The following is a 13359-nucleotide window of genomic DNA, read 5'->3' as shown; positions in this document are numbered from 1 at the left end:
TATTTTACTCCTTAACTGTAATTTTCCTATTTTTTCTTTCGCTCCTCTTCACATTCATTGCATTATATGAAAGACAGAGATTTAAGTATTAAAAGTAGTTATCTGGTATTGTATGTAAACTGTCCTGGGACATAGTTTGTCCAGTAAAGAAAAGCTGTTATATGTAAAATATTGATACGGAGGGGGAAAATAAAACAGATAATAAACAGCAAGTCGAGCATGTATGATGAAAGTTTGGTAGTTATTCATTGTGGACTGATAGTCAAAGAAAGACTATACTTCATTCATTTATCTAGTTTTAAGCGCTACTTCACTTATAAGAAAGTTATACTCTGAACGTTTGGTTCCAGGATATTTGGAATTAGTGCCCTGGAGTCAGGTTCATACTGGACTCCGAAAGTAAATTGCAACTTAGAACATTGTTAATGTTTTAAAATAGTTGCTGTCTACGTTTACACAGTTAAAAAATCACATGCCACCAGGTCATAGTCCAACAGGTTTATTTGGAAGTGCTAGTTTTTGGAGCACTGCACCTTCATCAGGTAGCTGTCTTTATTTGGTGCACAACAAGTGCATCAGAGTTGGTGATAGGTTTTGTGCCTTGCACCCATTTTGTATTGCTTTCATTTTAGGTAAACACATATCATAGAATAGTCACAGCATGAAAGAAAGCTGTTTGGCCTGTTGCTTTTGTGCTATTTCTCTGCAAAAGGATCTCATCTTGTCCCTTCCCTTGCATTGCCCCGTAACCATGCACACATTTCTGTTCAAGTAATAATACTCTCTTGAAAACCTCAGCTCATTGCAATGTTAAGTGTTTCTACTTGGGTTGCTGTTTGATGGTTCTCAATCACAAGATACTTGAACATGATTTATCCTGAACAGATCAGTTCTTACTTTCCTTAATTCACCTGTTGTACAATTTTTCTAACTTTTGGCATCTGTAACACAGGATATCGAGATTTGCCCACAGTCTGATTAATTATTGCAATGCTAGTGCCACACTACATGATGATGTTCTTGCAGACATGGGATTTTTTTCCAACATACTTGCTTGAGGCTCATAAAATCTACATTTGTAAATGAATACAGATGTATACACATTCTTGATGAATTGGTTTGACTTGTCACATTCCATTACACTTTCAATTTTAGATATTACATTTAGTGGATATCGGTCAGAATAATTGTTGGTGTAAACAGTAAAAATGAGACTTACTGTTGTTCAGCTGATATTTGTACAGTGTATGCACTTGTGCTTTCTTCACCAGTGATCGATATTATTATCGATGATTGATTATATTTGTAAGTAATATTCCAACACTGGTAATTTCCTATCTTGAATACAAAAAGTAACCTAAAAGTAACATAACTAAGTTCAAAACTTAACAGTATATTGTGTGGATTAAGCTGGTGTTTCAAAAGAATGGTTTGTGTTGGTTAACTAAATCTTTCTTGCTTTTGTAGAAGATGAATTTGACCAACTTGATAAACCTGGTGCTGAGAGATCTCGGAGAAGACGTGCGACCAATGAAGAGTGGGACAGGTGGCTCTGGAATTTTACTTTGTCATTTTCAAAATTCTCAATTGCTTTCCTTTTAAACAAGTATTATCAAGTACTTCAGATGATCAACTTGTCTAAACAAAAAGACCTTAAAGAATATTTTATTTAATTGAAAGCTAAGATCTATTTTCAAAGAAAATGCCCAAGTCGATTGCTTTGCATTATGCTTATTCTAAATCTATTGAGAAGTTCACCGCCTTTTCCAATTTCTATGCATTTGAGTTTTAGTCTGTTGGGATTGACTGGCAACAGATCTCCAGATCTGTGGGATCATTCTCATGGAGCAGTGGTTGCAGATAAAGCACTGTTTTTGGCAGTAATTGATATGAGTACGGAGGAATTTTTAGGCATTACTTGCTTTAGTTTACAGAAGCTGCTTAGGTGTTGTGATTACTTATTTGAATGCCCATGTGAATCAACTCTCAGGCCACTCCTCATGGTAAAGATCTTGTTGGACGAACGCCATAGAGTCACAGCGATGTACAGCATGAAAACAGACCCTTCAGTCCAACTCGTCCATGCTGACCAGATATCCTAACTTAATCTAGTCCCACTTGGCTCATATCCCACCAACCCCTTCCTATTCATATACCCATCGAGAAGCATTTTAAATGTATCAGCCTCCACCACTTCCTCGATCAGCTCATTCCATACACACATCATTTCTGTATGAAAAAGTTGCCCCTTAGGTCCCTTTTATATCATTTTCTCCTCTTTTTCCCCCAAAACCTATTCCCTCTAGTTCTGGATTTGAGCTCGAGGGAGAGGCTGGGGCTGTTTTCCCAGAGTTTCAGAGGCTGAGGGTTGACATTAAAGGTTAATAAAATCGAGGGGCGTGGGTAGGGTAAATAGATAAGTCTTTTCCCTGGGGTGGTGGAGACCAGAACTAGAACTATACAGGTTTCAGGTGAGAGGGGAAAGATACAAAAGGGACCTAAGGGGCAACTTTTTCACGCAGAGGGTGGTGCTTGTATGGAATGAGCTGCCAGAGGAAGTGGTGGAGGCTGGTACAATTACAACATTTAAAAGACTAATGGCATGCTGGACATAAGTTTATCATTATATCATTTCTACAATTTTCAAGACACTTCAACGGCTTTTAGCAATTCTCTGTTGTTTTTAATTAACACACTGCTGCTTCATGCATACGCATCTATCTTCAGCTACTTTGATTTCTGTGCATGTATGGAAGCCATTGATCTTGTCGGCTGCTGTAGAGTATACTTTGCCAGGAATCTTATACAGACTTTGTCCCAGAATTCTTGATTAATAATATCTGCTGTTAGTTGATTGTCTCAGTCTGTTCGCAAACAGCGCAAAGTCTTGGGCTACCAATAACTGTTATCTTCATAGAATCCCTATTTTGCAGAAATAGGCCAAGTCTACACTGACCCTCCAAAGAGCATGTTGAAGACTAAAATCTGAGTATATGAAGGTGGACAATTAATTAATGATGCTACAGTTTATTATCTGAAGTTGTTTTGGAGAAACTGGATGAAGCACCATCTCGTATCGGTTCTTCATTTCATTTACACCATGGCTAGAGATATGGATGATTGCGAAATGAATCCCAGTGTATATAAGCGATTTGTGATGTGTGTTATAACATATCCTGATTTTGTATTGATGCTGAAGTAACCACTAAATTACCAGTTTTATGTCCTTAGTGTACAGATTCAGCATTTGCCAAAGTAATTTTAAATATATTATCCCTGACATCAGGCATAGCAGTCAGACCTCTGCAAAATCGAAAAGTGAGCTCCTATACATGAGCAGCAGCTAACCTTACAATATTCTTAGTTAATATATAACTTGGTTATGAAGTTCTTCTAAAAAGGTTTATGATCTTTCTCTTTGTGTGGTCAAGACAAAAATGAAATGCAAAAACAGCTTGCAGCTACCATTTTTTGCTAATAGATTGATGTTTACACTAAAAGTGAAAAGCTTCATGTATAGCTTTTAAATGAGGCACAGGAAAGCATTTTACAAAACAAATGTAAAACTTGTCCAAGAACTATTCCCATGCTTTAAGCCCTTGAACGGATAATTACAAAGTGTTTGAGAACAGTGCACAGCAGGATCCTTAGCTCTTATATTGTACTTTTCAGGAGGTGAGAATGGAGTAAAGTAGTAATTACATCAGCTACCTTATTCAATATATCAGAAAACAAATTTGAAAAACTATGCAATACAAAAAATGGCATCAAGTTCATACTTCCACACTGTTTATGAAGGTATAATGGTTATTAGCTGTGTTGCTCTTTCTGTTTTCAGTTGTCTGAAATAATTCTGCAAGCTAGAAGAAAAAATTGATAGTGTGACCTTAGCATGTCAATGTGTTACATGCAGTGAAGCAATTTTAGAGGTGTAGCCATTGATGGAATCGTAACAGCAGTTCAATAAGGTGGTTGACCACTACCTTTCCACTGATAGATACAGGCTATAAATGCTCACATTGCCAGAAATGCCAATGCTTCGTGATAAAATAGATAAACATTTTATTTGCTTGTGAAGTTTGTGCCCCATAAAACATGTTGAAACTCTAGAGTATTGCTCATTGCTGTGGATGTGCCTGCCTGCCTTGTTGAGTTGTGCAAGTGTTATTAAGTCACAACAAACTTCAGTGTAAAAGTAAGCATTGGTGAAAAGATGCGTGGTTTCAAAACTTTTCATCTTGCAGTTATCAAGTCTGCAAAACAAGAAAATCAGCTTTAAAAGGGTTAGACTTGGTTGTTATGGAGATGTAAGGGGGCTTATTAACTGTCAAATTCAAAGGAGACATGTTAACTCAGGTTAGAGCGTTACCATGGAAATGCAGTAGCAATGGGTGTTTTCATTGGCCTTTCCTCACTGAAAGAAAAGCATTGTGTGGGCATGTTTTTTCTGTTGGAAGGGAAACTGTCTCACTTTGAGCAAAGGTGAAACAAACCATCTCTTTTTATTAATTCACAGGATGTGAGCTAGCATTAATTGCTCATCCCTAGTTGCCTTTGGAAGGTGGTGGGGAGCTACCTTCTTGAGGCACTGCAGTCCATTTGCTGTAGGTAGACCCACAATGCTGTTAGGGAGGGAATTACAGGAGAAGGTTACCTCCGATCACAACGGGATCTTGAACAGATGGGCCAATGGGCTGAGAAGTGGCAGATGGAGTTTAATTTAGAGAAATGTGAGGTGCTGCTTTTTTGGAAAGCAAATCATGGCAGGACTTATACACTTAATGGTAAGGTTCGATGGAGTATTGCTGAACAAAGAGACCTTGGAGTGCAGGTACATAGCTCCTTGAAAGTGGAGTCGCAGGTAGATAGGATAGTGAAGAAGGCATTTGGTATGCTTTCCTTTATCGGTCAGAATATTGAGTACAGGAGTTGGGAGGTCATGTTGTGGCTGTACAGGACATTGGTTAGGCCACTGTTGGAATATTGTGTGATGTTCTGGTCTCCTTCCTATTGGAAAGATGTTGTGAAACTTGAAAGGGTTCAGAAAAGATTTAGAAGGATGTTGCCAGGGTTGGAGGATTTGTGCTATCGGGAGAGGTTGAATAGGCTCGGGCTGTTTTCCCTGCAGCATTGGAAGCTGAGGGGTGACCTTATAGAGGTTTATAAAATTGAGAGGGGCATGGATAGGGTAAATAGATCAAGTCTTTTCACTGGGGTGGGGAGTCCAGAACGAGAGGGCAGAGATTTAGGGTGAGAGGGGAAAGACATGAGACCTAAGGGGCAACTTCTTCATGCAGAAGGTGGTACTTGTATAGAATGAGCTACCAGAGGAAGTGGTGGAGGCTAGTACAATAACAACATTTAAAAGGCATCTGGATCGGTATATGAAGAGGAAGGGTTTGAAGGGATATGGGCCAGGTGCTGGCAGGTGGGACTAGATTGGGTTGGGATATCTGGTTGGCATGGACGAGTTGGACCGAAGGATCTGTTTCCGTGCTGTACATCTCTATGACTCAATGACTCACCTACTCAACTTGTAAGTGGTGATATTCCTATGTATCTGCTGCTCTTCTAGAAGGAAGTGGACATGGGTTTGTAAGGTGATGGCAGATGTTGAAAAATCTGGATACATGTAGGTTTTCACTTTGGTAGCAAAAATAAGAGGGCACATTATTGTTTGGATGCAATTTGAGCGGGACATGCTCAATGAGGTCTGGATGTTCTCGTGCACCAGTCGTTGAAAGTAAGGTGCAGCAGGCAGCAAAGAAGGCAAACTGCAGGTTGGCCTTCGTAGCTGGAAGATTCAAATACGGGAACAAGGATGGTCTCGTTATCTGAGCAAGGATGTTTTTGTTATCACAGGAGTGCAGTGAAGTTGATTCCTGGGCTGGCATGGCTGACAACTGAGGAGAGTTTGAATTGGCTAGGATTGGATTTATCAGAGTTTAGAAGCATGAGTGGGGATCTTATAGAGATGTATAAAATTCTAACAGGGCTAGAACTGGTTAGATGCAGGAAGGATATTGGCATTGTTGGGGGAGTTCAGAACCAGGAATTGTAGTTCAGTGAGAGGGAAAATCTGTTAGGACTCAGATGCGACATTTCTGCAAGCAGAGAGTGGTTAGCCTTTGGAATTCACTACAACACAAAGTGATTCAGGCCTAAGCATTGTGGGGTTTCAAGGAGGAGGTAGATTTAGTCTTGTGGCTAAAGGGATCAAAGTACAATGAGAGGAATGTGGGATTAGGATCTTGATCTCAATCAATCATGAGACTGGTGAGAGGGGAAAATTTTAAAAGGGACCTAAGGGGCAACATTTTCACACAGAGGGTGGTCCTTGTATGGAATGAGGAAGTGTTTGGAGGCTGGTACAATTACAACATTTAAAAGACACCTGGATGGATGTATGAATAGGAAGGGTTTAGAGGAATATGGGCCAAGTGCTGGCCAATGGGACTTGATTAAGTTTGGATATCTGGTCAGCAGGGACGAGTTGGACGGAAGGGTCTGTTTCTGTGCTGTACATGTCTATGATTCTGTGATCATAATGAATGGTAGAGCTGACTTGCGAGGTTGAATGGCTGACTCCTGCTTCTGTCTTCTGTTTCTGTGCGCTGGTTATGGATTCTTGGTGTATTTCTGCAGTGCATCTTGTAGGTGGTACACACTGCTGCTGAACATCAGTGTTGGAACAATTGTGTTTATGGATGTGGTGCCAATCAAATGGATGTCTTTGTCCTGGATGTTGTCAAGCTTGTGTGTTGTTGGAATCGCACTCATCCAGACAGATGGATCATTCAGTTCCATTGTACCCCGATCTCTGCCTTATAGATGTTAGGAAGGCTTTGGGGAGTCAAGAAGCAGTTTACTCACTGCAAGATCCATTTGACCTGCTCCTGTAGTGTCTGGGCAATGGTAACACCAGGATGATAGTGGAAGTTCACTGGTGATGATTAGCTTCTCTTTTATGGGATACCTTTTTATTTTTGTGCCTTTTAAAACTGAAATAAACTTCTGTTTGGCGTTTACAGGGATGGCTACATGTTGGAAAGTGAGGACTTGAAATCTGTTGTGAACTCTAGCTGTGGGTTTCAGCAATATGCAGGTGAACTGGTGACTTGGGGTTGTTTACAGATGAAGCTGGTTGGTTCTCCTGCATGCCTAACAACAATAAGACGATTAGTTGTCAGGTGGCTGAACACTGTGGGCTGTGAACAAAGCAGAGAAGCTATTGGAAACTAATAGATGTGCTGCAGCCAGAAACGTACAGTTCTCTTCGATAAGATATTTTAAATCAGAAGAAAACTAGTTTCTTCAGCACGATCTGCAAGTTGTGACTTAGAATGGATAAGTCAGAGACTTTTCATGAAAATCAGCCACCCTGTACCTCTTGCAAACAAGTTAAAGCATTTGGGAAAAGGAAGATTAAGGAGAAACACTTGGATCAGTAAGAACCAACCCATTACATCTTGGGAACAAAGACTATGGAACTGTTTTACTAGTTTTCCTTCTTCCACTGTGTTTTGTTTTTTTCTGTTTGCATCTGTTTGATTTGATTTATTTGTTTTGATTTATTACTGTCACATGTACTGAGGTACAATACAAGGTGTTGTCCTTTTAGCTTTACAGGCAGTGAAAGTGAGAATTTATGAAGGATTTTAAGTTTTAAATTTATAGAGTTTAGAGATACTTAATCATTATTTATTACAGATAATTATTAACTACAGACACCTAGTCCATGCTCTCTAGCAACCTCGATCTCAAAAATAGTTTGGGGGATTTTGCATGCTTCTCATAAAAGCATCAACTTTTGTTTGTTCTGGAACAGCATGGCTTGATTTTCAGCACACTACCCTTGTTGGAGGTAGTCATTGCCAGGTAGTTGGGTGGCATGAATGATATTTTCCACTTGTTAGTTCAATCCTGCATATGGTCCAGGTCTTGCTGCATTTGGGCGTAAATTTTTTTGTATACATATATTCATGGGACTGGTCAGGCATGTACTGTATATCCCTAATTGCCCAGAGGGCATAGAGTCACAGAGGCCTAGAGATGTACAGCATGGAAACAGACCCTTCATTCCATACATGTACCACCCTCTGCGTGAAAAAGTTGCCCCTTAGGTCTCTTTTATATCTTTCCCCTCTCACCCTAAACCTCCGCCCTCTAGTTCTGGACTCCCCTATCCCAGAGAAGAGACTTTGTCTATTTACCCTATCCATGCCTCTCATAATTTTGTAAACCTCTATTAAGTCACCCCTCAGCTTCCGACGCTCCAGTTGAGGGTTAACTGCATTGCTGTGGGTGTGGAGTCACATGTAGGCCAGTCTAGGAAAGGATGGCAGATTTCCTTCCCTACAGGACATTATGGAACAAGATGGATTTTTCCGACTATTGACGTTTGTTTTTTGGTCATCATTGGACCTCTTAACCCCTGATTTTTATTTTTGAATTGGAATAGTCTGCGGTTATCTGAGGAGTCACAGTGCTGAAATTTGTGTAGTCATTTGCAAATATTCCCACATCTGACCTTTATGATGGAGGGAAGTCTCTGATGAAGCAGCTGAAGATGGTTGGGCCAGGGACTCTGCTCTGAGGAACTCCTGTAGCGGTATCCTGAAACTGAGATGACTTAATTCCAGGAACCATAAACCATGTTTCTGTGTGTCACATAAGACACAATCAAGAGGTTTTCCCTTGATTCCTATTGACTACAATTTTGCTCAAGCTCCTTGATCCTCAGTCAAATAGTGTCAAGGGCTGTGAGTTTCACCCTACTTCTAGAATTCAGCTTTTCTGACCATGTTTAAACTAAGGCTATGGTGAGATCAGGAGCAGAGTGGTCCTGCTAAAATTCAACCTAAAATTCAGCAACCAGGTTATTGCTGAGAAAGTGCTGCTTGATAGTAATGTTCATGACTTTACTGATGATCAAGGGTAGAATGATTCAGTGTCAGTTGGTCATGTTGGATTTTTCTTGCCTTTTGAACATACCTGGGCAATTTTCTGTTTTGTCAGGTAAATGCCAGTGTTCTTGCTGTTCTGGAACAGGGCTCAGTAACTTCTGGAGCGCAAGTCTTCAGTACTACAGAAATAATGTTGGGACCCATAGCATCTGTAGTGTTCATTGTTTCCAGCTATTTCTTGATATCAAGTGGAATGAATCTAATTGACAGATGTGATATTAGGAATCTCTGGAGGAGGATGCCAAGAAGGATCATTCACTTGGCACTTCTGGCTGAAGCTTATGCAAGTGCTTCAGCCTTCTCTTTTGCAATGATGTTCTGGGCTTCCCTGTTGTTGAAGATGGCGATGTTAATGGAGCATTTTCCTCCAGTGATTTCTATAATTGTCCATCACCATTCGTGTCAAGATGGGGGCAGCCATTGACTGCAAACCACATTGGTAGTGAATTCTACAGGGTTAAGAAGAAATTTCTCCTCATCTCAGTCCGAGGCATACTTTTCAAAAAATAAAGTATCTACTTGAAGCTACAAAACAGATCTACCTGTGCACCAAACAGCATAAATAGGTGATAGAACCAAGTCTTGCATTTGTGCGGAACCTTTCACAGATAGCACAAAACAGTTTGGAGCCAATGAAGTATTTCTGAAATGTAGTCACTCCAAAGTAGAAAATATAGTCACTTTGCTTTCAGAAGCTTTAATTAGTGATTATCACAATGCTGTTTTATGATATTGATTGAAGGACAAATACTTACCAGGATACCAGAGAGAACCTGTTCTGCGGAACGGTCGGCAGACCCAAAATGTTAACTCTGAGTTCTCTTCACAGATGCTGCCGGACCTGCTGACCTTTTCCAACAAATTCTGTTTTCATACCAGAGAACTCCCCTGCGCTTCTGATATCATGCTAAATTTTAATGCCTAACCAAAACTTTGGCATCGAAGAGTGCAGCACTCTTTCAGTATTACATTGAAGTGTCAGACTTGATTTTGCACTGAATTTTGAGAGAGGCATATGCACCCACAATCTTTTGACTCGAGGCAAGAGTGTTTAATTAACATATAGCTAGACTTCTGTGGAATGCTTTTAAAGCAATACATGCTAAAAGTTCTCAAATTAAAAATAGAAAATGCTATAATTACAGGAAAATAAAGCAGGATCTATAAAGAGAAACTGTAATAGGTATAGTTGAAAGCAGCGCCTGAACACAGTAAGTAGCATCTTGAAGAGTAAGTGAAAGGGGCAAACAGATGCGGTTATCATCATTTATAAGAGCAAGAATCAGGAGCACCTGGAGACACTCAGAATTATCTAGAACATAGCAAAAGCAAAAATAAATGTGTAATTGAATTAAATAATTAACCAACTAATTGATACACGTTAAGGATGGCAGGAAAGGTGATGTGTCACAGCTGCAGCATGTGGAGGAGCTTACCAGTTTGATCCAGGCCAAGCATATGTTTGAAGTTGGCTCTGAAATCGAGCTGATCTACAGATGTTGTGATGCACCAGTGAGTTGGCAAGTTTCCTGTATTTTTGTACTAGGATGCAGTTGCAACTCTAAGAATAGGGTCTTCTGTTTTGGTCATTGCTCAAGGACTGGAAGTGTGATTGTGTGTGAAGTGAGTAAGGTGATCTAGAGGACAGCATTGCAGGAGTATTAGCCTTTGAAATTGTTCGGAAGTTTTGAGGTCCTTTCACATTGCTTTGATGAGAGCGAGGGCTATGGCACTCTAGTACAGGAAGGCATTTAGGTGTTGGGGGAGTAAAAAAAGAATGCAATGTTAGTCGGGGGGCAATTATCATCAGAGGTATTGCTATCATTCTCTGCAGCAAAGACCATGAGTCCAGAGGGCAGTCTTGCTTGTCTGGTACTAGAGTTCGGATGTGCTCAGGGTTAGAGAGGAGCTTGCAGTGGGAGGAGTAGGATCTAGTCATCATGGTCGATGTAGGTATTAGTGACATTACGCCAAAGAAGGTTTTGCACTGCCTATACAAGGAGCCATGTGACAATTAAAGAACCAGGAACTCAGAGTTGATAATTTGTTATTACCTGTGCCACATGCAAATTGGAATAAGGCATATCAAGTGAGAGAGATTACTGTGTCCCAAAGACTTGTACGGAAGATTTGGATTTTGGTCTGTGGGGCACAGTACTGGGGAAAGAGATTTGTACCAATGGGACTGCCTCTGCTTGAACCATATTGGGACTGGTGCTCTTGCCAGCTGCATAACGAGGCAAAAAAAATGACATTTCAAACTAAATAGTGGAAGCTGCAGATTGCATTTGGGGAGCTGGGGTAAATCAAAGAGTCAAGACAAGGCAGAGGAGAATGGCATTAATATGGGAAATTATGGGGACACGTGACGAGAAGGCGTAGAGATTATAAACCTTGGAGTAAACCAACATAATGGCTTGTGCTTGCTAAAAGAATTTTAAAAAGCAAAGATTTTGAATGCATATAGCATTTAGAGCAAAACATGAACTGTGTGTGAAAATGGAAGTAAATAAATATGATCTAAAATCCATTACAGGGTGACGGTTGTAGGTCGGCATGGATTTGTACTGGAAATATGGAAAATAATAGACTGCTAAAGAATTGTAGGAAGCTTGGACCAGGTAGACAGGTAACCAGAGAAGCCAGACTTAAGTTCAGGACACCAGGATGTGGGAATGTTATGGTTAAAAATGAGAAATTTATAAAAGCAATGAGTCACTTGTGCAAGTGGTGTACAGGTCCTTTCACATTTGGGTAGAGCATATTGGAAGAAATAGTGGAAACGCGTCAGAAAATTGCAGCCATAATCATGGCAGAAGCTTGACACTGTTCAGGACAAAGCAGCCTGCTTGCTTGGCATTACATCCAAGAACATCCACACTCTCCACCACAGACATTCTGTAGCAGTAGTGTATACTATATACAAGATATACTACAGAAATTCACCGGAGATGTTCAGACAGCATCTTTCAAATCCATGACCACTTTAATCTCGAAAGACAAGAACAGCAGATAAATGGGAACCCCACCACCTGCAAGCTCCCCTCCAAGCCACTCAACATCCTGAAATATAGTGCCACTCCTTCGCTGTCACAAAGTCAAAATCCTGGAATTCCCTCCCTAATGGCATTATGGGTCAACCCACAGCAGATGGACTGCAGTAGTTTAAGAAGATAACTCACCATTGCTCTCTCAAGGGCAGCTATGGATGGGCAATAAATGCTGGCCAGCCAGCGTGGGTCACTTCACAGGAATTAGTAAAAATTTTAATCTAAGTATAGATCGAACAAGTCAGCTGTCCAAAGGCAACCTGTTTGAGTTCATGGTTTTTTCGCAATAGTTTCTTGGAAGTGCATGTTCTGGAATAATCCATCCTTTGGCTGGAAGAATAAAAAGAAATAATATTTTGGGGGAGGTAGTGGCACTGGGTAAATGTTCTCAGGTGACTGGTTCAAATCCTACCACAGCAGATGATGAAATTTGCAATCAATTAATCTGCAGTGAAGAGCATGAGCATAGGTGACTATACATCCCTACTGACTGTTGTATAAACCCACCTAGTTTATTAAGGTCCTTTCGGGAAGGAAATCTACCATCCTTACCTGGTCTTGTTTACGCACAACTCCGGACCCACAGCAATTAGAATTAGGTTTCATTGCCACATGTACTCATGTACAGGAGTACAGTGAAGAGTTTATAATGTCGTCATTCATGACACCATCTTAGGTACAAACTATCTAGGTACAGACTCTGAGGTATAAATAAAGAAATAAGTTAACAGTTCATCTTCGTATAAAGTTGTAAATAAGAAATAAAGTTAAAAATTCCAAATAACACTCTTCCTTTAGACATACGCCTGTAGTTTAGGGTTTAGGTTTGCTTGCTGAGCTGTAGGTTTGATATCCAGATGTTTCATTACCTGGCTAGGTAACATCATCAGTGGCGACCTCCAAATGAAGCGTAGCAGTTGTCTCCTGCTTTCTATTTATAGGTTCCTGGGGTTTGTGGTGATGTCATTTCCTGTTTGTTTTCTGAGGGGTTGATAGATGGTATCTCGATCTATGTGTTTGTTTATGGCGTTGTGGTTGGAATGCCAGGCCTCTAGGAATTCTCTGGCATGTCTTTGCTTAGCCTGTCCTAGGATAGATGTGTTGTCCCAGTCGAAATGGTGTTTACTTTTCATCTGTGTGTAGGGCTACGAGGGAGAGAGGGTCGTGTCTTTTTGTGGCTAGCTGGTGTTCGTGTATCCTAGTGGCTAACTTTCTTCCTGTTTGTCTTACGTAGTGTTTGTGGCAGTCCTTGCATGGAATTTTGTAGATGACGTTGGTTTTGTCCATGAGTTGTACTGGGTCTTTTAAGTTTGTTAGTTTTTGTTTGAGAGTGTTGGTGGGTT

The 13359-nt window shown here is 40.4% G+C and overlaps 1 protein-coding gene across 3 annotated transcripts in view; it reads left to right on the top strand.

The window, feature by feature from the left end:
• The window catches only part of rbm33a (RNA binding motif protein 33a), a 163721-nt gene that overhangs the window by 2244 nt on the left and 148118 nt on the right, over positions 1-13359 (top strand). For all 3 annotated transcript variants that reach the window (XM_087987564.1, XM_087987565.1, XM_087987563.1), the window contains exon 2: positions 1468-1546. In XM_087987564.1, coding sequence (XP_087843690.1) covers positions 1468-1546 — 79 coding nt within the window. The remainder of the gene's footprint in view (positions 1-1467; positions 1547-13359) is intronic.

The sequence above is a fragment of the Chiloscyllium plagiosum genome, unplaced genomic scaffold, assembly GCF_037043375.1.
Source record: "Chiloscyllium plagiosum isolate Xiang-an unplaced genomic scaffold, Cpla_swu_hap1 HiC_scaffold_5, whole genome shotgun sequence".
In the NCBI taxonomy this organism is placed as follows: domain Eukaryota; kingdom Metazoa; phylum Chordata; class Chondrichthyes; order Orectolobiformes; family Hemiscylliidae; genus Chiloscyllium; species Chiloscyllium plagiosum.
Note: the sequence above shows the minus strand (reverse complement) of the source record. Positions and strands in the feature narration are given on the sequence as shown.